General features: G+C 33.9%; 3 protein-coding genes across 5 annotated transcripts in view; all 3 read right to left on the bottom strand.

Annotated features, from left to right (window-relative positions):
• The window catches only part of LOC125815375 (probable LRR receptor-like serine/threonine-protein kinase At1g67720), a 191,655-nt gene that overhangs the window by 30,309 nt on the left and 135,044 nt on the right, over nucleotides 1-26,302 (bottom strand). The window lies entirely within an intron of this gene.
• On the bottom strand, nucleotides 520-8,811 carry LOC125815387 (ceramide synthase LOH2). Of its 2 annotated transcripts, none has more exons than XM_049494849.1 (6): nucleotides 8,392-8,811; nucleotides 5,569-5,777; nucleotides 3,628-3,783; nucleotides 1,501-1,686; nucleotides 1,235-1,413; nucleotides 520-864 (listed from the first exon to the last, which is right to left on the bottom strand). In XM_049494849.1, exons 1-6 carry the CDS (start codon nucleotides 8,506-8,508, stop codon nucleotides 845-847), a joined length of 867 nt encoding a protein of 288 aa, XP_049350806.1. In that variant the 5' UTR covers nucleotides 8,509-8,811; the 3' UTR covers nucleotides 520-844. The 2 variants fall into 2 exon arrangements, with proteins under 2 accessions (XP_049350806.1, XP_049350807.1); XM_049494850.1 differs by having other exon boundaries at nucleotides 520-821.
• On the bottom strand, nucleotides 16,151-19,683 carry LOC125815376 (abscisic acid 8'-hydroxylase 4). Its single transcript, XM_049494839.1, has 9 exons — nucleotides 19,451-19,683; nucleotides 19,039-19,363; nucleotides 18,714-18,863; nucleotides 18,369-18,617; nucleotides 17,985-18,071; nucleotides 17,814-17,892; nucleotides 17,033-17,139; nucleotides 16,795-16,913; nucleotides 16,151-16,293 (listed from the first exon to the last, which is right to left on the bottom strand). The coding sequence occupies exons 1-9, from the start codon at nucleotides 19,657-19,659 to the stop codon at nucleotides 16,182-16,184; spliced, it is 1,437 nt and encodes a 478-aa protein (XP_049350796.1). The 5' UTR covers nucleotides 19,660-19,683; the 3' UTR covers nucleotides 16,151-16,181.

Genomic DNA, 26,302 nt, shown 5'->3' with positions numbered 1-26,302 from the left:
ATGAAGGTGTGAATTATGTAACGATACAATCTATCAAGCATTGTATTTATTAAGACAATACAATACAATATAACACAATACAATACATTATGAAACAATACGTAACAACTATCCAAACAAAGTGTTAGTGCTTTTCTTTCAGCGTTTGATGTGTAATCTGTAAAGTATTCTACTACTGTTAGTACAGCCAATTCTTTCGACAAATCTATCGACTGTAATTTCTTTCGCCAGACCTTCCACATAGGTCTCTGCAAATTATTTTGGAAAACTATAATGTTAGCTGCCTAGCAAAATGATAGATATATTTTGGAAAACTATAATGTTAGCTGCCTAGCAAAATGATAGATTTTTCTCACAAAATATAGTATACATATATATTTTTCATAATATACGTATTATTAAACGATAGATATACAGTTTAAACACAAAAATAGTGTATATTTAGCTAATTATTTTGGACCAAATATGTAATGACAGATGTAGACCAAAGTGAAGATGGTTTGCTTGAATACTTGTTTAGGGGAACAATTATACAAGGAGACACCTATTATTTTGTACACCAAAAATGTAATGACAAGTTAAACTGATAAATGTCCCCGCATCTAATGCTATCAAGATCTATTACTATAAAATGATCAAAACCCAAAAAAAATGTATAGTTGATTATAAAAGCGTAGAAGAAGTCAAGCTAAGTCTATTGGGGGAAAAGGATCATATGCAGAGGCAATCCTACAACTCATATGTAATATTCAAACCACGTTTCCGCTCCGCTGAAGAATCTGAGTGTAGCCTTCAATCAAATTAGTCATCATCTTCCGACTCTGAGGGTTGCCCTTCAATCAAATTAGTCGTCATCTTCTGAATCTGTATTCAGAAAGAGGAAAAACAATGCAAACAGTTCAAAGAGGATCCTGAAACCTCAAAGGAGTTGGGAAAGAGGATTCAAACCATACAAGTTGACTATGAACCATACCGCCAAAAAGAGTTGAAATGAATTTTTTTTGGATTAAATTTTCTTTGAAAAATACTAGTTTGATAAACCTGAGACAGACGGTTTAAAAAAAGATGGTGTTGGTGATTTAACTACTAAAGAATTTACAACAAAATAAAATCATAGGTCTCTAGTTTCTCTATGAGGTTCTTGATTCTATAGCTGATTGGGTGACCTTTATATCAGCACAAATTCAACAACAGTGTACCAGTAAATTCAAAATAACAATAAGATGCAGCTTACCAGATCTTATGTCTTCCCCAACTTGCCCTCTATTTCTCAACTGTTTCATGATCATTGAACATATGAGAATCCACCAATAAATGTGGAACACAAGCAGGGTCAAGAGCATTGTGTTAAAGAAGTAGTATATCATTGTATCATATGCCTCCGACAAATTCAAAACCTCACACAGATAATAGCTGGGAAATGAAACACATTGAACTCATTAGGAGAAACCAGAAAAGGGGAACAATATCATATGAGTAGAAAATCTATTAAGTGCCGACCTTGAGGATCTTATGATCCAAAATGGGAAGAAAACCAGCCTCAGTGCAAGCCAGGAGACGGCAAAACAACCAAATAGTACACTAGCTCCAAGCTCCTTCTCTGAATATTTAAAAACTTTGGCAGCCTCAAGAAAGACATCACTTGCATCATGTAATGCAAGAATAACTATCCCAATCCGAAAGAAGCTACATATGTCAAAACACATCAAAATTAATACAGAAACTGAAACAGATAAAAGCTACTCCATTCTTCTAATATGCAGGCAGCATTTGGAATTTTGCATTTGCTAATTTGTTTCCTAGAGTGTAAGCGAAATTACACTGGGTTAGAGACCATCCAAAATTCATATAACTCTGACAAGGTTTTTGACAGATAAGATCTGCCATTGAATCAAGTAAATGTATTGGATGGCATACAACAGGTCATCATTAATGTACTGCAGCTATGGAATGATGAACCTTTAGATGAGTTTGTGGCATGTTAGTCCAAACTAGTAAGAGAGGAGACCTATATTTAATAATGTCTTAATATTCAATATTAGGAAAGAAAATACTATGCGCCATAATAGCAAGTTTTTCAACTAGGAGAAATAGTTCCACTGCAGGGATTATAACATAAAAGAGTCTTTCATTTAATGCCAACAAACTTGAATAAATGACTTAAAAAAGATTCAAGGGAAATCATTACCCATAGAGAGTCACAAGAGATGTTATGATGTTAAGAGATCAGCAAACTTATAATTCGGAAGAGGGAAACAACGCAGGCATGGCAAGGTCCATTACAAACCAAGTATTCTAAATCTGTTATCCAGTTATCTTGAAATCAACATATGAGTTCAATTTTCTTGAATGCGTTAGATGAATTCAAAATGGACCCTCAGGAATAACCATTACCAATTCCCCGCACAACTTCAACATTAATTTGGGAACTCTTTTTCTAGGTAAATAGGAGAACATTAACCTTTTAATCAACCATTGAGGCAAAAATACTAAAAATTGTATCTGCAAAACTAAGTTACAAACTAGACCAACTTGGAAAGATGGGGCAATCATTTAACTATCTTTTTATCAGTAGTAGTAACCATTTCATTGTGTTATCATTTAGATGGCGTATTAGCATCCCCACTTAGTGGGATTTCACTAGGTATGTTGTTGTTGTAGACGGCATATTAGCATCCTTGTGCAGGATAAGAAGGATGGGACTGGCTAGGTCAAATTTGTCCAAAGGTTCAGGAGCTGTTTGTGCTTATACATAAATGATTCTACTACAATAAAGTGATAAAGGATCAAAATATAGAAGAAAGGGATCAGTTGAGTATCCTCATTTCACGGAAATCTTAGCCAAAAGAAAAGGTAGAAAATTGTATGACATTAAATTAAAGCATCTCAATGCAATGGCCATATCTGTTCTATTTCATTTCTCAAAGGTAGCAGAACATCACATCAATTAACAAAAAAACATGAAAATACACTTCCTCTATTTCTTAAACACAGTTTTTTAAGAACTGTGGTGTCCGGGGCCAGATTTTGCGCATCTCGACTAATTCCACGGGATACCTGCCACCTCCCACCACCAGCATCAGGTACCAAGTAACTCTATCCACAAAGGATAAGACAGATGGGAAGAAATCAATCAGCTTCATTGACCACTAGGCCATACCCTTGGGTGCTCTATTTCTTATACACATTACATGATCTGAATCCAATTAAGATTGATAATAGTATATGTTTTTGTATATGGATATGCAAATTAATATTATCACCATTACCGGCATCTAACTGTTCTTCCTTTGGCAATAAATGTTCAATTCTCCACTTCCCTTCTACTTTATTATTAACCTCTTCTACATCTCAAACCAGGTCTTTCAAAGTTTAAAATCTACTTCGACCTAGCATCCCTTCCTCCCCCCACCATCAACTGAAAATATAAGGAAAAGTTATCTCTCGAAATATGCCAAAGAATATATATGTTTTGTGGTTGAATGAATATGAAAATTTGACTTGTATTGCACCCCGCATAGAACCACAAAGTGTTGCTAACGTCGTACATAAATCATGTCCCCTGTTTTCATTAGGGTATTGACGCAAAAAGACTTAAAGGTAAACGACTGGTGAAGTATACCTTACCTTAAAATATATGAGAATGAAATCAGAAAAACTGTAACTATGTGATGAGACATCATTACAGCAAAGTCTTTCCGTCGCGTTTCCCAAACAACGAGGGCAGCAATAGAATAGAGGTAGAACCCACATTGGCACATATAGATAAGTTTAATTCCAGCCCTAAAATGAGAAATGAACAAAGGATGTTAGATTTTATCAAACCCCCATGTGAATCTTTTATTAAGAGGCCTACAAAAATTGAAGTTGCAAGTATGAAATGCAATAAATGTTGCTAACCGTTCTAATGATAAATGAAAACAAAAGCAAGATTTGCATTTCTACTTGAACTTTGTTCACTCTATAAAAAATTTAGTGCATTCAAATGACTGCAACAAAGGTATGCATGTTATATCAGAAAAGAAGAGTCTTGCCTAGTCAATAATCTAGTGTCTTAAGAAGCCCTATTTCTTGTTTGCATTTTCAAAAATAAAAATAAAAATTGTTCAACTGAAATGTTGATGATATTTTTACTAGAAGTAGTGTTCCCTCAGCCAATAGCACGCTTACTGCAAAGTATGAGAATAGAAACAACTGCTTAGGCAATAAACTTTCATGAAGATTCTGAATAAAATTGGCATCGTAAAGGCATTCTGATAGAAGAAAGAAAGATACAAGGAGCTATCAAGAGACGGAGCACACATCCTTCAGGCATCCAGTGCTATTTTCTCAGGTAATGATGCACGTTCTGGTGGCACAAGGTAAAGAAAAATGATACTATAGGTGTAGCATGAGGAAATGAAATGAAAGGAGTGGAAATAGTTGAGGACAGAAGCAGCAATGAGTAAAGAAGAAGAAGATGCAGGAGGAGGATCTGTAACACTTACTGTTAGAAGATGGAGGAGGAGGTCTTTTCTAAGGAAATTTATTGCTCCTTCCGGAAATTATTTATGTTCTTTGAGGAGTAGAGATGTCTCCCTTGGCTTGGTGACTTGACAGGTCTTAGTCTTAGTCTCAAACAAGTTGGGGTCAACAATATGAATCCTCATTGACCGTGTTACTCCATTAAAGTTCTTTATATAATTTTTTTGAAACTGCTAGAAGTTATCTATATTTTCTAGATATATAAATCTCTCAAAGGCAAAACCCACTCCTAAAAAACATAGAACCCCCTGAATGCTTGCAGATGGAACCTCGTGATTGTTAGAAAAGATACATACTGGTAACAATTAAGTAACACAGGTAGCCCTTGAATGCTTGAAAATAGAACCTATCAAGTACTAGACAAAATACATACGGGTAAAAGTTAAGCGATACGGTATCGACCATGCACAAGAAGTGTTTTTGAATGGATACTCCAATGAATCAAATAATTACGACATGATTTAGTTGCTGGACGAGAATATCAAAGATGCTTATATGAAATTCATGAGATCCTCTATGGGTTAGGAACAAAGAGGTTCCCAATTTTTGTGTTGTATAACCATCAAAGGAGAAAAGATTCCCAATGCTTATATTAATTCATCGACCTTGAGAAAAGATTCTGACAGAGTGACAAAAGGATCACAAAATAAGACTTTTTTTTTTTTCTTTTTCCGAAGCCCTCATAAAATGCAATACACTTAGAATAGGAGACAAGAAGATACTGCAGAACTTGAGAAATGAAACTTCCAATGTGAGGCTCAATGGTGAGAACTTAATACGGAGTAAGAAGTAAAACATACACTTCAGCTGGTTTAATCCCAACTTATGAACTTAGCAACAGATTTGCACTAACTATACTCTTTTGAATTGAACCACGTATAGCTAGCAATTTTGTTGTTTCCCTCAAATAGTACAAGTAATTGTTCTTACTTGCTTACTCAATTATTTAAAGTAACCACCCAATTTTAGTTTTATACAGATATTACATGTTGACTGCCATGTGTCATATACTAGATCATAGAACAATCAGGATGTGATACTCACGTTAGTTCTTGATTTGGCCAGCCACTGAAATATCCCTTCACGTCTAGGAACCATGGCTCATGATAAGCAACTTTTAGGACACAAAACTCAATAGTGGCATAATAAGCAAATTTCCACATGGATTCAGAGCATTTAACAATTTTTCCTCTTGTAGCCTCATCATTCCTGAGATGGGTTGTTCCCAGGTGCAGCAACAAAATGGCTAGCCTCTGGAAACAAGGTGAACAAGGAACAGAGATACGTCAGAAAGATGGAGTAAAGTAAACAACTTAAGTCATTTAACCAAATCTGTCACATAGCAGCCAGTCCATGTAAAAGTATCGGGGCGAAATTCAGTTCAACTTTCAAAAACTTTCCCTAATTTTCTATCATCTGAATTCTTCAACATCAGGAAAGTAGTAACTGAATGGTAGCTCTTTACAATGACTACTTTCAAGCAGTTAAACTTAGTGTTTGCTTAATGAGGGCAAAAGTTAGTATTATTAACGTTTAAAGGAACTAATTCATGTTGCATAAAACATGTAAATCGTGAAACTGGCGATAGAAGAAATAAGCTTAATCGATATACAGGAACAAGACGATCCTAACAGAGTACACTCCACTTAACAAATACATCACAAATATTCAGCTAAAAGTTACCTCTCACAATTGCACAGAAGAAATAGTGTGGTGGTGGGGAGGCCCTGAAGGGGGAAAGCTGTCAAGCACCATATTTCCAAGCAAAGGTAGCACAAAAGATTTGAATACATTGCACGATGATGATGCATTATGCAATTAATACATCACAGTATCTGTATTCGTCGTATTCTTCAATATCATATCCAATATTTAATTTATATTCATGTTTAATTGTTGCAAACAGAAAATTCATTGGTCAGTGCAAGTGAATCGGCATAATCCCATCAATAAACCCTGGAGAGGGATACATGCTGGTCTTAGTCTGCCAAGGTAGTAAAGGACTGAAGGTTATGATTCACAAAATGGAGGGGAGCCGGGTGGATGCAGATATTTTTCCAGGGGTGCTGAAATATGCAATCTTACATTTAAATTTTCATCAATTTTTAGGACTTGACATCGGAAAGTTTATAACTAACTATAAAAAAAACTCAGTTATTTAACTATTAAATGTTAAAAGTAACTCACCAAGTAATAAGTCAAAAGCACTAACCCTTATGAACAAACTAAAGCTGATATTAAGACATGGCCGATAATATATAATAACTAAAGTAGACTAACATATGGAGCGTCAGTTAATAGTTATACCTGACACAGTAGCTCAACTTTCCCCTTAAAATTGTAACCGGAAAGCAATTAAACTACAAATTGGCAAGCTGGACTGGGTGTTAGTGGAGTTGTTGACGCAGGCATTTGAATGTTTCACAACACTTTGGTCTTAAATTCTTCTTGCTCGTCTTATAAAGGGTTGAGTTAGTTGTGCAAATTACATCTTATAATGTTCTTGTAATTAAGTCAAATACTGGTTTGTCTTCTCCACTTAGGACATGTACACCATGTATAGATCGGGTTATGTGGGCCCATTGAGTACCATCATAACTGTAAGAAAAAGTACCGGTGCCAAGGCATGTGACTCATTGCCCATAAGTTCTAGCCTAAAGATGCCGGGACTAGATAAATAATATTGGAAAAGTAGTACATCAATTGCCAGGGAAATGTTTATGTGATGAATAAATATGTCAGTGAACAGGAATTTAGAAAATTAAAATAAACAAATTAGAACTAACTTGAATTACAGATTCCAAAATAGCATGTTTGCATCTAATGAGAAGCTTAAAACAGTTTCTGGATCACGAGTGACATGAATTTTACTTCAAGAAGTACAATTGATAGATAGAAGAGAGTAAACGTAGTTTACATCTCACCTAAAACATATTAATCTAGGGCAATCTGCAGAAAATTCTATATTTTTACTGGAACTACATGATGGTGTACATAGTGCAATATATGCACGAAAACGTTCCTCCATGAACCAAGTATCAGTTCTAAGAATGCCAACACCCAAATCACAGCTCAATACAACTAACATCTATGATCTATCTGATGACAAGCGCCAAAACAAGGATGCACAATGAAATAATAAACACATTTTCAAATCTGAGGTCACAAGTCATCGCACCAAATTACCATTTAAGATCTGATAGGATGGTAACATCTGTACAGGAGTTTCACATCAATTACAATAGTTACGGATGGTAACATCTTGAAAGTGTTGTTGTGGCAGACAACTAAAAAGTCGAACAGCTCAAATTCTAATAAAGTTGTCTCAACTCTTACGAAGATAAATTCACCCATTAGTCTGGGTGGATTCAATTACTTAATGGTGACAAAAGTTGGAAGTTCAAGAACTATAATTGAAGAAACCCCAATTCAGTTCAGCCGTTTAAACTTCATTGAAATAATTTACCTTACCATCACGATTCTTTTAGAAGGGCTATATCATTGGCAACTAAACAGTTGGCTCAAACACATTGTGCCAGAACCTCAGAATCAAGAAAAGTACTAAATCGGATTTAATTCAATCTACTAATAGCAATCTTGATTAAGCCAAGAAATTTTCCATCAAAATGGGATCTATAATTATTGGGCTCTCATTTATATGCGTTTTCTATAAGAAGGTTGTCGTTTTTCTTGGTTGAATGTGACGTCCATTTCACCCTGCTTCTTTTTACGCAATCCACTAATTACACGAGTCAAACCAAGATTGAGTACACAATACTCAAATGTAATAAAACAAGTATAACATTTAAAATAAAATATCAGTTATCAGCACATGAATGTTTCAAGAAAAAGAAACAACAAGCTTACCCGAAAGATGAATCTGTCAAGGAACAATCTGACGATGACGAAACCAAAAGCGAAGTAAATGGCATAGAACAAATGAGAAGCGGCAGGGGCACCATTGTTCGCCCAAATCGAGTCCATTATACAGAGAATCAGAAACCTCAATTTCGAAATATCAGCCAAAATAGCAGAACGTAATGAATCCACATCTAAATTCAATCAATTGTTTGAACAATAATATGCCCTTATGCCCACCGCAGTGCCAAGTCCGATGGAGAAGGGGTCGGACTACCGGAGGGGAAAGGGGGTGAGGCTGGCGCTGGAGAGAATCAGAATTGAGAAATAGTAACGAAATAGAGGGAAACAAGAATGTTGTTTTGTGTGTGTGAAATGAAGAAAAGGCAGAATAAGAAGGGGCAATGGTGCAGATCTTGTGAATGGCGGGGTGTGGTTTAGTATATTTCTCATTAATGGTTTCCTTATGTTATTGATAACCTTTAAATATTTGGACGCCGTGCTAAGGAAGAGGTAAATTATTCATGTAAGTATTATTTAATAATAAATTTATTACTTATAAAATTTAGCTGTTGTATTTTTGCATAACTAATTTATGTATTTTTTTATAACTAATTTATGTATTATTAATATATGTATAAACTATTCTTACCTTCACATTTTTAGCATCAATGTACAATGATGCCTCCGAGCACCTTTACTTTTTATTTGATTTTATTTTTATCTATTAAATTAAGTAGAGTACTAGTCATCTGAATTTTCAATATACCATTAATAAAATAAATAATAATAATTAATACTAGTCGAACAAGTAAAAAGGAATAGAAAAATATTAAACAAATACTCTAATAGTCAAATCAAATTGCTACTTCTTACATTCCTAATTACTTGTGTATTTTTTCTTTTTTAGTACTCTCTCTTTGTTCTTAATTACTTGTTCACTTTTGAATTGATACACTTACTAAAAAAATAATAATTGATATAGTGAGTTTACCATTTTACCCTTCTTAATTATGAAGTAGATGAATTAAAAACTTAAGATTTTCAATAGGTTCTACTTCTTTTCAAAATAATTAATTGAGGGTATTATATGTTAAAAAAAATTGTTTTTTCTTGTTTTGTTAAAATGGACAAGTAATTAGGGATAAATTAAAAAAAAATGTGGACAAGTAATTAGGGACTGAGGGGGTAGTCCCTAATTACTTTGTCCATTTTGACAAATCAAGAAAGGACAATTTCCTTTTACCTATTATACCCTCAATTAATTACTTTGAAAAAGATAAAACTTCTTGAAAATTTATGTTTTTATTTCCTCCACTTCATAATTAAATGGGGTAAAATGGTAAACTCATTATGTCAATCATTGTTTTCTTAATGACATAATACATAAACATGATCCTTAACTTAACGTCTGCCGACAACTATGACATTTAACTTTGGGTGTGCACAAGTAAACACTTAAACTTGTATAAAATTAAACCGATAGACATATTCGTCTTACATGTCACCCTACATGACAATTTTGTATCCTACATGACATCCTACGTGTATTATGTCATGTAGGACATATGTGTCTACTTGTTAAATTTTATACAAGTTTAAGTGTCTACTTGTGCACACTCAAAATTGGAAGACATAGTTATACGCTGAAGCCAAGTTAAGAGTCATATTTATGTATCAATTAAAAAATGGACAAGTAATTAGGGAAAGTATGTTGTATCTTTATTATTCTCACCTACTCTCTATTTCTTGAAGTTGTTACATGATTTGTCATGGGCATGATATTCATGTCATTATCTTTTACAGTAAATCACACTTTGAATCACGTGTACCTACCAAATCCTCTATTTTAAAATTTTATTCTAATGGTAAAAAAAAAGTAAGAAAGTACTTAAAAACTATTTTTACTTCAAAACATTTAAATTAAGTCAATTTAATTAGATTTTAAATTATTTTGCTTAACTTCCAAGTTCCAACTATAAGAGAAAATGTATGAACATAGTCCTTTATTTTCAAATCTTTATGTATTGTTGCAGACAAAGGTCCTTAACTAAATTTTAATTATTATTAATTTTTTTACATATCTGAAAAAATCAAATTGTATGTAAGGAGGTATATTAGAAATATATTTAAATAATAAAAATATATTATTCTAACTATTTATCTTTTTAGATAAGATGCTCCATGGATAAATAATCTTCAATTTCTTTTGTCAAACTTATCACTGTAGTTGCTGGAACTACAACTTGATAGATAGGACCACTACTATTTTACCCTTAAATTTAATCCATAAATATCTTCAAATAGAAAGTGCATTTTTTTTTCTTGGAATAAAAAGAGCTTATATATGTAGTAGTGAACACTATTACATCCAGGTTAATTGATGTGCAAAGTTTGAATAAACACAAAACCATATATATAAGTAAAGTCCACCTAACTTTATTCTTTTCATATATCATTTTATAATATTACATTAGATATGTTGTTGTTTATGAAATTAAGTATATCATACATGCATACACTATTTATATGACATACACTATTTATATGGATAATGAGATACAATAAGACATTTATATGATTATAAAAACTTATGACTAGTCATAAATAAAATAAAATGGGAAAATATAATTAAAATTATTTTAAATTAGGAAACTTTAATTTTTTAATCAAATTAAAGAAAGTCACACCAGTAGAAAGTAGGGAGTAGATACTTAAACTTAAACCTTAAGCTAGCTTGCTTAACTTCCAGCTCACTCATAATCTGGTGGATCTCCTTAGAACCACACTGGCACGTCTCTACTTTTCTTTTTCTTCCTTTGTAGGAGGATGTCTGTACTTTATATTTATAGAAAAAAAAATTAGATGAAAAAAATAGTAGAATATAGTACACGACATGTGGAATTAAAATGGTAAAAAAAGGAATTACGATTAAACTATGAACTACTACCAACGACCTCTTATATTTAATATTGGTTACTTTGGTAGGTGACAATATTTGTTTTGAAGCTTTAATGATATATTGCTGGTGATATCAATGTTAATTAAGTGATATATTTGTATAACATTTTATTCGATCAATTTAGCAAATATTTCAAATGCAGAAGTAAATTGTGTATAACACTTTTAAAAAGTACACAGACGGCATCGCTATATTTATCCGAACATTCCATTTAACTAGATTTTTTTTAGGAACTTTCGCATATAGCTACTTTAAAATAGCTTAATTACACTTCATAGCTATAGTTTGATAATTACGATTCGTAGCTACATGTTATAGGGATGAAAGAGGCGAACGAGATTGGGAAAGAGAGGAGAAAGGCGAGTGAGAGAGGGCAAGGAGTGGGAGAGAGGTGAATTGTATATGTATATCAGTTAGATAATTGTATATTATACATATGTATTTGTATATATGGCAAGCGAGATTGGGAGAGGGAGGAGATAGGCGAGCAAGAGAGGGCAGAGAGTGGGAGAGAGGTGAATTGTATATGTATATCGGTTAGATAATTGTATATTAATATATGCATTTGTGTATATGGTAAGTGAGATTGAGAGAGGCCAGCGAGATTTGGAGAGGGAGGAGAGAGGCCAGCGAGACTGGGAGAGGGAGTATAGAGGCAAGCGAGATTGGGAGCGAGACGAGCGAGATAGAGCAATAATTTGTATAATTCGCGGCTACGCTTGTATTATTTGTGTGTTTTTGTATAATTGAGTAATATAAAGTCTAGAATTATACAAATATGATAAAACTTGAAATGATGAATTGATACAAACATAAACTTATGAACTTTAAACAGTTATACAAAATATATTATATGAATTAAATTATACAAAAATTGAAAACTACACACGTTTATACAAAATTTAAAAAGTTATACACAAAAAAATTGAATGTATGTGATGACAAAACTGAAAAACCAAAGGAAATCATCGTCATATACAAATATAAACCATCGTATACAAATACAAATCAAACGAAGAATTGTTAGTTGCGAATTATACAAATGTGGCGAATTATACAAACGTGACTAATTATACAACTCGAAGTCAACTCACGTAATTAATGATTAATGTTAGTCGCGAGTGTAATTATAGCAAACTATAACTATGATGAGTAATTAAGTAGTATAAGTTTGCTTAATCACATAATTTTCCCAATTTTTTTTTCACTTCAACATTGGACTTATATTTAAATAGTATTTCTTTATTCTGATATCTTCGTGATATTTAACATTTGTATTGAAATTTAACTATTTTAAATTGCAGCGTGTGATTTGTATTCGGGAAAAGTATTTTCTATCAATCTCTTTTATATTCAAAACTTAAAATCAAAACTCCTGATTAAGATTAAGAGAGAAGCAACACCAAACTTATTTAATGGTCGAATCATGTTCTTACATACATTTTATTCAAAAAATCTGCAAAGCAAAATGCTTGTAGTTCACATGCGCTCACATGACAAACCAATCAATTAAACAAAGTCACATGACTCTTGATTCAAAATACACATATTATTCCATCACTTTTACTTACTTGACTTTTAAATTTGTCTTTAAAATAACATAATTTCTTTATAATTGAAACATTTATGTCTAATGAGAAAATTTATCGTCCGATAAATATTTAAAATTTATTTTAGAGTATTTAAAAAAAAAAAATCTATAATCGAATCACGCGTACAAAATTCATGTGCTCCCAAACGCGTAAAAAAGAAGAGTATAAATTGCATTTTGCGCGTTCAGTTTGCATTCCCTCCAAAATTTTATAAAACACGTTCTCATATTCTTCTGTGGGAATTAGGGCAACAACAAGATCGACCCCCCGATCGATAGGATTCGCTTCACCGGCGACAGATCTTCCCTGATTTCTACTCGGTAACATATTTCGATCATCTATTTTGGTCTCAGCAATGTATAACGTCTCTTGAATGTACAAATTTTTTCATGTTTTGTCGAATTTTACCTTTAAGTCGAGCAATATGCATGTTGATATTTGTCTCAGGCTTTTGTTCAGGGACGGATTGATTTATCAACGACGCTTAATTGTAGAGTAATTTGTGTAATTCTACTAGGTGATGCGATAAATTATGGTTAGCTGTAGAGGAGATTAGTTAAGTAGGTTATAGAAACGCGGAGTAATATAATGTAAATGGATAGGAAGTTTAGAGGAAAAATAAATGGAATGAGGTAGTTCTAAACTTCTGATTGTTAAGGTCCTGTCCTGTTTTGTACAAGTACAGGTACGTATATACTTGATAATGATCTGAAGCATGAATACACGTTCCTTCGAAGAATTTTTATGTTTATAATGAGTGATCTATAAAATTGTATAAATTGCACACTGGTTTTTATATACTACATATTAGAATATGTATTCATGTACTAGTTATTGATAAATGATGTATGATGAACGAACAGAGTTGTACTTATTTTATTACACCAGTTCTAGTGAATGACAAGTATTTAAATTTAATCTAGGCGTTTTCTTATCTTCATGGGATATGGCGATCTCTCTTTTTTTGAGATAGGGCTAGAGGATGGATTTTTGCTTAGTGGCTTTAAATTTTAATATGATGCCCTTAGCTTGCAATCTACCTTTTAGGTACTTCTCTCTTGGAAGTGTTTGATGCCAAAACAGATATGTAAACTTGGTTTAAAATGGCTGGTTAATTTTTCAGTTGCTACATAGATATTGATGGGAGATTTGTACGAGTAAATTTCAGGATGTTTTAACTTCAAATCGATCTGTATCTTCAGGGGAAGCCTTTCGTTGAATGCCCTTGGCTTTCAGGCTTCATAAGAATTCTGCAATGCTCTAAGGTAGGTAATGTACTAATGATCCATATAGCCAATATCAGAATGTGTTAAAATGTATCTGCAGCTTCTATGATACCCATAACTGGAATGCAATTCACTTCCTACTTCTCAGAAGTAGTAGTGCAATGTCAGGTCATATTTCCTTCACAGAGGATCTCAATTATCAAGCATCTGTTGCTTGTAGGAGAGCAACTCCGGAAAGTGCTTCTTAGATTCTGCTAGCCTTAACTTGCTAAGACGAAAATCCTAATACAGATAAGAGGGCACTAGTTTGATTTCTTGAAAGTTATGCTATGTCAATATATATGCCTTCACCCTAGCATAAAAAAACAGAGAGATTAAAATAACATCCGACATCATGGTTGCAGTTACGCGTGCACAATCTTGGCCAGCTTTCTGAGTTACATTCCTGCTGCAAAACAATATCGTAGTCCATATATTGCTTGAGGTTACATTGACAAGCTTTTTTTCCTCCCTTAGGGTATCGAGGTGATAAATCGAGCCTGAAGTTCTATCTTTGAAATTCACTCTTCCCAAGCTGAAACTTAATCATATATGAAGAAATTCACTTACTTCAGATATGCAATTTGCTGTTCATAGGTTGATACAAAAATACGCTGAAATTAGAGTCATGCCCTGAAAAACTCTGAGGTTAAAAGAAAACCCTTAACACTCAAATTTCTTGGTAATTTTCATGTTGTTTTCACATGCTGTGATGTATTCCATATTCTATTCATGTAATGCTATGATGCCTTTGCATTCTCTTTCATTTAATTTATTTATGGCTATTATGGTTCTGTAGATTTGGTGTGACCTTTTGTTTTTATTAGGTAATTTGGTATGTATATACAGGTCACAAGTCACAACCATTCAGATCTATCATTGAGGTTCATTCCTGTTGGAACATTCCATACTAAGAGTGCGTGGGCTAGAAAACAAGGTAGTTCTTTTCCCTAATGTCTATATGACCTCCATTTTGCTACTTCCCCATAGCAATTGTTTCAATCAAGTCCAGAAAAATCTCATGAGTGTAGCCGACCAGACCATTATAGCTTCAGGATCACTATACACATGATGGCTATTTTTGTAGTGACATGTCTAATGGGACCCTTCATCCTATTCCATAAGTGCTAATTTCCACTATGGGAATTTCCCATTAGATCAATCCATTTCCTTTTTGCTGCCACTCAAGCATCTAGGACACTTGGATCTTCTTAGGCCCAGTGATGCTGACTCCCACGTGAAGTAATATATGTTCTTCAATGCAATGCACACAGAAATGTTCCATTGAGCATCATTTCTTTTGACCGGTAATATTCCACTATGGTGCTGCTTTTCCAACTTATATGAGTCATATCTTTGTTCTTTCACCAAATTGGAATATATAAAGCTAGGAATCCATGCGAACTTAGCTTAAGCTAGAGCATGGTGGAAGAAAAAAGAATCTATGTAGGCGTAACCTGTTTACTGAAACTATGTTTCGTCATGTTAGTACATTTACTGGGGGTCGTAACCTTCTATAAGTCTTTTAGCTCTCTCAGAGACTTTTATGCCAATATAAAATATAGAGAACTTCAAGTACTTTTTTAAAATTTTATTTTGTATAATGTTTTCCTGAGATGAATTTTTAAATGGAGAAACATGGTAAGTGAGAATTCAGATAACTAACTGCAGTTTGTTTGAGATTGATGCATAACTGTTGACTGTTGTTATAAGACAGAGTTAGTAATAATCTTGGAATACATTATGTCACAATTTAGCCAGAAAAGACATTGCTGTCTTTGTTAGATAATGTGATTGACTTTACATACTAATAATTTTATAGTACAATTTCATCGAAGGGAACAAAATAGAACCCAGCAAACAAAAATGTTGCTCGGATGAGTTTCACCAGAAACAGTAAACTAAGTTCAGAGGTATCGTCTGTTTTTTTTTTTCTTTTCTGTTGCTAGTATTAGTTTTTATCAGGTGGCATCTTGTTTTCTAGGGATCTCTTTGGCTTCTTGTTTCCTTCCAGAACCTAGATGGGAGTCCATGCTGAGGTATTGGGAATGGACTATACTGTACTGCTCCTTTGGAAACTTCGACTTCCCACCTGCAATAATTAATGGATGAGTATAAATTTCTAATGAAGTCAGAGCACTGATATATTTAGCACGCTTCTAGTAGGTACAATTGAAATTTTAAAAAATCTCCTGGCGTGACATAAATATAAGTGAAGCTGGAACTGAGAAGAAATTTCTTTAAACTCATCCTTTCCCTTTTTACTAGATTTTTGTGAGAATTATGTGGGGAGTTGAGTGGATGTGTTTCTTCAACACTTGAACATGAGCACATGACATCTGCTTGTATAAATATTTTTAAAAAGAATATATAAGAGAAGTCTGTACCCATTATTATAGACAAGTCCTGATGCTTTGGTATTCCCCACCTGTTGGCTTAAACTTTTGGATCTGCTGTTGTTGCAGCTTTTCTATGTTATTATTGTTGTTAAATATTAGTCTATACAATGGATTTTGTAAAGTAGTTAAAAATCGTGGACTCAAAATAATATACAGTTATGAATCTAGAAGCAAATATGATGTCATTGTCGAACCTAAATTTGGTAACCAAATGATGAATCAAAATCAGCATCTCCAGTTTGGCAAGTTCATTTCCAGGACAAGCATGGGCACCGTTGCCAAATGGCATGTAGGTATTGGGTTTGGGAGCAACCTGCATCCATCATCCACCACATAATTTTTTTTTTAGGAGTAAACCAAATTTTCATATTTTAAAATTCTAGACAGGTGGAGAATTGAAAAGCACTTTGTTAGTACTCGATCACCACATACCTCAAATCTGGAAGCATCAAAATTTTGAGGGTCGGCAAAAAATTCTGGATTGTGATGAATGTTTCTAAATAGTGGCATGACCTTCCAACCTTTTGGAATCAAGTAACCTGCATTAAAGATATCTTTACTATTCATGTCAAATGAGTAATGCCTTACAGAGTATTGAAGGTATAATTAATAATGATACATATGAAAACTACATTTTCGTGCTTCAACCAACCTTCACAACTAGTGTTAGGCTTCTTTTTATCTCACAAGTCGGTGGACCCAAAAGTGTGTGATTTAGGTTCACCAACTTGTGGGACAAAAAGAATCCCCACATAATTAGTGTCAGTTGTGTGAGACACAAAATAAAGTTTTTTCAATACATGCATTTCTCAATTTGTCTTGATGTACTTGTGTCCAATGAGTCTGACATGTGAGTTTGATTGACATTGTTCTCTATTTCAAAACTATTTACTTGGACATTCTCATGGTACCCTTGATGAAATACGACTGTAGGAATAACACCATATCTTTAAAATCACTGTACTTTTGGTATGTTATATACATTTTCATGTCCAGTCAAAGCCTCATAAAAAATGACTGAATGATTAGTTAAAAAAAACTACTATTAAGTATCTACACTAATTGTCACACATACTAGTATTGAATACGAAGTAGTCGTCTGCGTAAAATAGATAATCAGAAAATTTCTACAGGAGCACTGAGTTTATATATGTGTGTCCTTTTGTACTTATATATCCATGGTTGAGCTTACATTTGATAACTAATGACTTACCGTCGTATTCTACATCAGCCACAGCTTCTCTAAAGGTGAAAGATATAATGCTAGACATCCTTAAGCTCTCTAAAATGACCTGCAATTGAAGTTCTTCTAGCTGATGAGAGGAAATGTTCTTTTCCTGAAGCTGTGAGTATAATATAACTAATTCTAAGCAGAAAAGATTACCCTGTAAGTTAGTGACATATTTCTTGTTTGAGCCCATGTCAACGGCTTCTTTCCTCCATTTGATTCGTAAATTGTTCTTTGTTCTGCCTGCACTTGAAGGATTTTTTTCTTAAACCTGGGAGCCGGACTCACAATAGAACATGCTAGAAGTGCTAATGGAGATGGGAAACAGAAAGGGATTCACCATATGTACACTGATACTGCAAATTTATTTTTACACTAAAGTACATTTTAGCTTACTGTAGTAGGCTAACTAATTGATTACCTGTAGTTATCTTTTTGGGTGATTTGATAGTGTGTAGTTCCTTTTCACTGTGTTTATTTAACTAATCAATAGAAAGCAAAAAAACTAGGTAGGAACCAAAAGGAATCTGGAGACAATACCTTAACAGTTTCTAAAAGTTTCTGGTCATCAGAGAGGTACTTAAGAATCCATGTTAAAGCACTAGCTGTTGTGTCCTGGGCGGCAAAGAGTACTCCGATGACATTGTCAGCAATTTGATCTTCTGTTAAATTCTTCCCTTTCTCATCTTTGAAATTCAACAGATGACACAAGAGAGCTTTCTCTACCATTTTTTTCTCCTTCCTTTCACTGATTATCTCTCTAAGAATCTGATTAAGCTTCCTCCTTGCCTTTGTCAATAACAGAAAATTTCAGAATAAAGCTATGGAATAAACAAGTTATTCCCAGTAAGTTCATAGGGAAGGAATAAGAGAAGCTTTACTTACCACCATAGCTTTGTAATAAGCAGTTCCGGGTAAGTTCGTAGGGAAAGAGTTATAGCCCTTTTCTACTATGGAATAGTTTTTGTTGAGCTCCTCTTTGTACTTAGCATCCAGATGACCAAATATAGCAAGAATGCCTACTTCAAAGGAGAACTGTAACATGTCCGTCAGATTCATGTGTTAGACTGATCTATTGATTATAATCTTGTGGTCAGCTCATTTGAAGATATAATTAAGTAATTTAATGCGTATGCTCTTTAACAGTTTAAGCTTCTTAGATGAGATGGTCTCACAATTCAACAAGGTGCACGAGCTACTAGTAACAAACCTTCTTCATCACACGGAATGTATTGATGGTTTGGTTTTTTTCCGCCCATAATTCCAAGGAAGAAATGGCCAAGTCCTCGATATCAGTAATTAGTTTACGAAGAGCTTCAGGAGCTAGCAAGCTCTGAACCAGCTTCCTTAGTCGAGAATGGTAGTTTCCTTGGTGAAAGAACAAAGCAGAAGGACCAATCAACCTCTCTTTGCTCTTAGGGTACGTTGGTTTGAACAAGTGAGCGTAAGTTACCAGCACGAATCTGGCAGCTTCAGGACTAGCTAGCATAACACAAGGATACCCAAGAATGTGTGTTTTGAATATATCACCATACCTGCAAACAAACATTCGAAATAGAATGAGTATATGGTATGTGCTTTTAATGAACTGATGAATATTCTTTTCTTTGAATTAAGAGAACCTTTTTTGTTTGTTAGCAAAGAAGACACTTGGAACTTGAGAGTACAGTTGGAGAGTTTCCCCTATGTACGGCCAGCCCATTGAACCAGGAGGCAGCTTTGCTTTTTGTAAGTTTCTCCATTTTGATTTCTTTAATGAAATATGATAGTATAAGAGAAGAGCTATAAGAAAGAGAAGGACGTAAAGAATGGAACAAGAAATATTCTCCATCTAAATAGAGAAGATCAGTGTTGTGCTTTGCAATCTTATATTATATTTATTTCTTTTGTTTTGATGGATTATTTAAATAGTGAGAAAGAGTTGTCCCTATATATAGGAAGAAGAGGCTGGGATAGAGACGAGATATATAGGGAAGAAGGTTTGCCAAATGTTGAGTAAGAGGGGTTATTACATTACTGTATCATGATATGCCATATAATAGATTCATACATATCTAAGGTAGGAGGACGAAATTGGACCACATTAAGCAATATCAAATGTCATCTGATGAAGTGGACCTATTGCGTTGAAACAAGACAAAATTCACACCAATAGCTGAGTACTTAGCTTTGTCTGCTTTGACGTATATTTTTGTGCTCCTCTTCTTTTAGAGGTAACTATTTTCGTTTTGTTCTCATAGTTGTGCCCATGTGATCTTTTGATTTCCTTTAACTTTTACTTTTTCGTTTGTGGATCATACTTTTGAGTTAATACCAGAAGAAATGGTGTAAGGCCCACTCAAGCGGAAGAAAATTCTCGTTCATATTGGTTATGTGCACCGCTTTTGAGCAAAGGTTCTATCGGAAGTAACCTCTCTACCCAACTAAGATAGGTAGGATAAGGTAGGCATACATCCTACACTCCTACCTTTCCCACACCACACTTGTGGAATTACCTCGGTATATTGTTGTTGTTGATTGGTTGTGTGGGGGCGTGGGGCGATCAGGAACTGATCATAGTTAGTAAAATACAGATATATAGATCTTATAGTATCCTACTCGAGTTCATAAAATAACACACACACACATATATATATATATGATGGTACCTCAATTCAAAAGTTCTCTTTCAACTGGAAAATGAGCATGTCCGTGGTCCATTATAGAAACATAGAGCCAACGTAAACAACAAAAAGTTTTGATGACTTTTTGAAATATACTCATTAATTTGCATATATAACATATGAGAATATTTTCTGGACTATGCAATAACGTTTTTCGTAACACCACTCTCCCTCTTGAGTTATTATAGCACATGACATGCTCTTCTAATTTGCTTTACCTCATAAGTGATTAGCTGTCAGCAGATGTGTATTTAGCTTCAAAAGCAATATCAGCGACTATAGAACTTTGTTGCTTCTGTATAACTGCTATGATATAATTGTCACGATAGCATTTTCCTTCTGCCTTTTAAATATTTCTGTTCAAGAATTCAGTTATTAGTGTTTCCAATATTGGGAACTCTGAAATGAACTTCTCAAAATTATCTATAGCTTTACTCTACATCCAAAAACAGATAAATATTTGTCCATTGCACTAACTATTTATAAACCTTTTGTATAATGGTTAATTAGTCATACATTACTAGAGAAGAATTGATATTGATGCAGTTGTCCTACAAGTATTTGATGTTTTTGTAAAACATAAAACCGTGAAAAGTAATGCTATTTGATTATTGCTAATATATGATATTATATGTTAGTGGATTTTGTTTTTTTATATATTGCAATCCTTGTTAAGAGGAATCTTTTTCAGTATCTAATTTTAGAATTGTTCAGTACAGTGTAGTGTGTACTAGTGAAAAGTGTGATGCCACGACTGTGATGCTTTATCCACCTCAGAGTTTAGATTTTAAATGGTTAGGCATGATATTGATGTGTGAGGCTTCAACAAAGAGAATATAAGTTTCCATTCTTATGGTGCACGAAAATGGAGCCTAACCAAATTATTGTTGCACTAAGATAATAAAATTCTGGCTAAAAGTACCGCCCTTATTCAACAGAGTAGCCATCACAACCATTTGTATATTCCTTTTCCTATTTCTTATTATAATCGTGTTGTTTGAATTAGTTTAGATGTTACATCCATCAGTTTTTGAGTAACTGCTACTTTCCACCAACATATGTATCATGTAACTTTGTCCATCAAGATTTGGACTTTGGACAAATAGAAAGAAATTTTAAACTTGAATTGTGTTAGGATTTGAACTTGACACCTTATGGCTCGTACTCACTTCATTGACTACTAGATCATGCCCTTGGATACAACCATTTGCATCTTTTAGTCTGTCCTAAAAAGAGACCTTATGAGGAAGATGGAGGATAGTTATGTATCATGTTTACAAATCACTAGTAGCTAAATTGCTTTGAGTTTAACTGCTTTCCTTTCTCGATATTTATTATACTATCCTTTTTACTGTGTAAATATGAAAGTATGTCTCCATGTGTGGTACATATATAGGAGTAAATGTTATAATTTTAAAAAGTTATCTTATCCATCCATTTTTAATTATCATAATTTCTTTTTTTAGGGTCAAACTAAAAAAAGTCGACTAACATTTTATGATATTTTTTTTTATCATATTGATATGCAAAATATTATAATATATTAGTTTTAAAAATTAGTCAAATTAACTTTTGAAAACGAAATATGACAAATAAAAGTAGATGGAGGGAGTAAATTGCAAAATCTTGAAAGTCCCATTGTCGCAATGAGTCCTCACGTGCGAGGTGTTGGGATCTACAGAGCAGTACTCCATAATAGAGCCGCTATGATCTCAGAGATTTTGGGTCAGATGGTCGGCATAACGCGCCATCTATGATATATTGATTATTTGACGTCGGATTTCCAATACCAAGATGGTGGGAGCCGTCATTCATTGCTGGATGAGACACGTGTCAGCATCATACGGCCATGCTTATCACATATGGATAAGGAAAATTAATAGGATGAGTGTGTTACACTGTTACTATACACTGAATGATTTACAAAAAAACTAGTAAGTCGAGAAATATAACGACTTGTGGGATGAATTTCATCCTTCTATCTTTAATCAGAAATATAAAATTGTATTTTGGAAATAAATGAAAAATTGATAGAAAGGAATTCCCCTCTAATGAGTCTTACGCAATATAAACACATATTAATCAAGTAAGTGAGTTATTTAATAGAATTAGATGGTTGTCAAAGGATCTAGTTTATGAGAGTTTAGGCTTATTTGATTTTGAATCCATAAATTTCAAGTTTTGAGTAACAAGCTTGAACTGTTATCAACCCAATTTTCAGAACTTCCTCATATGTGTGACTAGCCTGTTTAATCTTTGATGTCCTCATGACACAAGCCTGTTGAAGATTTACGTTTGTTTATTGGAAACACCTAGAGGTACTAACAATGCACCTAGGGGTGTACAAAATTGAACTGAAAATCAAACCAAACTGCAAACCGAAAAAAACCCGACTAGTTGTTTGGTATTGGAAAAAAAAAAACCCTAACTATATTTGGGTTGATTTGATTTTAACTAAAAAAATCAATCTGAGACCAAACCAACCCGACATTATATATGTAATTTTAAAATTTTATTTTATACATAAAAATATTTACTTTGATATAATTTAAAAATATTTCTTATACTATTTCATAGTTTTTATCTTTTAATATATTATCACAAGTTTAAAACTTAGAATTTGGAATGGTTCAATAAAGATTATAGTTCATAGATGTTGATGATTATAATAAAACTTAAATAAAAATCAAATTAATACTAATGTAAAAAAGAAAATCAATTCAACACTAAGAATGACAATAATATTGAATATTTGTTCTTTAGTTTTACATTGATTTTGTCACGACCTAGACCGTCGTGATTGGCACCTACACTAACACTCCGGCAGGAGAACTACTTTTGCAACCCAAACCAAACAAAACAAATAATCTAAAAACTAAGGCAGAATAGTCAATTACTAAGGAAAGACAATAGAGTTCCCATAAACTCTAAACATAAGTTCAATAATAAACTAAAGTAAATGCGAAAGAATTAACTTAGAACCTGAAGGTCAATGTACCAAAACATTCTAACAATGAACCAAGTCTAAACAAGAAGTGATACAATCCTCAAACTAATGAACTAATCAATTAACTATAACAAATGTCTAAGTTCGGAAATGGTGGACATATACGAAAGAGAATCCCATAGTAGCTCGGAAGAATTGGTTCACCCTTGAATTCGAAGCGACGGTCACTGATCTTCTAAGTGAGGTTTGTCAGTAACCGCTTGAAGATGTCCTGTACTTAACAAAATAAGAGCAAGTGCAATATCAATACACAACCACAATGTACTGGTAGGATCACACGGCTATCCGACTAGTGCAACATAACCAAGTCAAACATCATTATAATCACATGCATATATATCAACATATACAACATGAAAAATCAACAACACATTTCACATTTATCATCACATCATTGGTCTTTCCATGGAATCCAAACTCAAATAGTTAGCATGTCGGAACGTGGCAATTCGATCCCATATTTATGTCGAAACATGACAATTCAATCCCATATTTATGCCGAAACGTGGCAATTTGATCCAAGTTAGTTATGCCGGAATGTGGCAATCCGATCCCATTCACACACCACAATCACAAACACAAGTATATTCTTAAGATCATATATTTAAGTTATGATTTCATGGTAACGATAATTCATCTATCTCATTTACAACAAGTGTGATCAACATTGCAGCATTCATACATATAAAGTATCATAATGAAGCAAGAACAAACATACATCATACAATCCTTGTTTGAAACCCTAAGAAACTTGATTTTTCCCTTCTGGATTCGTTTCGCTTGTTCTTGGTCTAAAAACAATTAATATAATATGGGAATCAATAAACAACCATTAATTACTCGGATTACTAACAATTATATGAACCCTAGATCAAACTCATGATCCCAATCATCAAATTTAGGGTTGTTTCCACCATAAAATCTATCACAAAACCCTTCCCTATTAATATTCACTCATTTTATTACGTTCTACGGATCGAAAAATGGATTCGGAGAGTGAAAAACTTACTTTTAGCCTCAAGAATAGTGAAAAATGAGTAAGAGTCGCCTGAGGGTCGTTCCTTAGCTCAAAAAGTCAAAAAACGCATAATGAGGTCGTTTAGGGATTTATTAATGAATTTAAGTTGCGTTGGACCCGCTGCAACGGCCCTCACCCTATTGTAGCGGCCCCGCCAAAGCGACGAGATACCCTGCCCCAGTGGCTTTCGCGTAACAATGAGTTGTTCGTCTTTTATCTATGGTTTTAAGTGTCATCGTACCCGCCACAGTGACCATCTTCCCGCTGCGACGACCCCACTAGAGTGACAATAATCCCGCCAAAGAGGTCAACGGAACCAGAGAGCTAATTAAACGAATTTCAAAATTCCATTTTACAACACACCTCTAATCCACGACGATAAGAAAATATCATTTACGCTAAGATTGATACCGGGAGTTCTACTCGCCCGAATTCAATTTCGTAAAGTCATACGGGTTCGTTAATGTGTTATCTAACACTTCATGTAATAAAAATCATAGTTGATCCACCCGATTGTTACCAGATTTCCCTACACCTTAAAGACTCTGATTTCATCCAAATCTGGACTAGGTTGGAAAAAATTAAATATTACGAAAAAGTTTTTTGGTCCTAATTTTCCCCCTGTTGGATTTTCTATAACGATAAGAACATGTCGTTACAATAGATACCAATTTACCCATCACTCGTCCCCAAATGACCAACTTAGGAAAAGTAGTCTAAACGAAGAATTAAGTAATACCTGAATCGACGAACAATTGGGATATTTGTCTCGCATGTCCCTCTCGATTTCCCAAGTAGCTTCTTCAACTGGACGATGCTTCCATTGAATCTTCACGGACTTAATCTCCCTGGTCTTCAACTCATGCACTTCACAATCAAGAATTGCAATCGGTTCCTTCTCATATTGGAGGTCTTTGTCTAACACAATTGAGTCCCACTTAATGATATAATCCCCGTCACCATGATATCTTTTCAACATGGACACATGAAATATCGGATGAACACCCGATAGATTAGGAGGTAAAGCCAACCTATACGCTACCAATCCAACACATTCAAAAACCTTAAATGGACCAATATATTTAGGACTTAGCTTACATTTCTTACCAAATCTCATCACCCCTTTTATGGTTGATACCTTAAGAAGAACATTCTCATTGGTTTGAAACGCCATGTCTCTCACCTTATGATCTGTGTACTTCTTTTGTCTACTCTGATTGCTAAAAACTTAGTTTGAATGCTCATTACCTTATCTTGAACATCCCTCATTAAATCAACCCCTAATGGTTTCACATCTCCAGCCTCAAACCATCCTATGGGTGATCTACATCGTCTCCTATAGAGTGCCTCGAATGGTGCTATATCAATGCTGAAATGATAACTATTGTTATAGGAAAATTCACACAAAGGTAAGAACTTATCCCAATGTCCCCCAAAATCAATCACACATGCTCTCAGCATGTCTTCCAACACTTAAATAGTCCTCTCCGATTGTCTATCTATCTGTGGATGAAAGACTGTACTAATAGTGAGTTGTGTGCCCAATTCATCATGCAATTTCCTCCAAAACTTGGATGTGAATTGGGTATCACAGTCTGAGATGATAGAAATGGGCACCCCATGTAACCTCACTATCTCTTTCAGATACACCTTAGCCAATTGTTCAGCATTATAATATATTCTTACCGAAATGAAATGGGTTGATTTAGTCAATCTATCAACCACTACCCAAATAGAATCAAACTTCTCCAAAGTCTTGGGAAGATCCACCACAAAGTCCATGGCC

The sequence above is a fragment of the Solanum verrucosum genome, unplaced genomic scaffold (genome assembly GCF_900185275.1).
Source record: "Solanum verrucosum unplaced genomic scaffold, falcon-dt-bn FXZP01000261.1, whole genome shotgun sequence".
Taxonomy (NCBI): domain Eukaryota; kingdom Viridiplantae; phylum Streptophyta; class Magnoliopsida; order Solanales; family Solanaceae; genus Solanum; species Solanum verrucosum.
Note: the sequence above shows the minus strand (reverse complement) of the source record. Positions and strands in the feature narration are given on the sequence as shown.

Coding starts and splice junctions, on each gene's coding strand:
- LOC125815387 (XM_049494849.1), bottom strand. CDS start 8,508: ATGGACTCGATTTGGGCGAACAATGGTGCCCCTGCCGCTTCTCATTTG. Junction 5,778..8,391: donor TTGACAGATTCATCTTTCGG/GTAAGCTTGTTG, acceptor CCTTGTTTCCAG/AGGCTAGCCATTTTGTTGCT. Junction 865..1,234: donor TGGGGAAGACATAAGATCTG/GTAAGCTGCATC, acceptor TTCTGAATACAG/ATTCAGAAGATGACGACTAA.
- LOC125815376 (XM_049494839.1), bottom strand. CDS start 19,659: ATGGAGAATATTTCTTGTTCCATTCTTTACGTCCTTCTCTTTCTTATA. Junction 19,364..19,450: donor TTTGCTAACAAACAAAAAAG/GTTCTCTTAATT, acceptor GTTTGTTTGCAG/GTATGGTGATATATTCAAAA. Junction 18,864..19,038: donor CATTCCGTGTGATGAAGAAG/GTTTGTTACTAG, acceptor GACATGTTACAG/TTCTCCTTTGAAGTAGGCAT.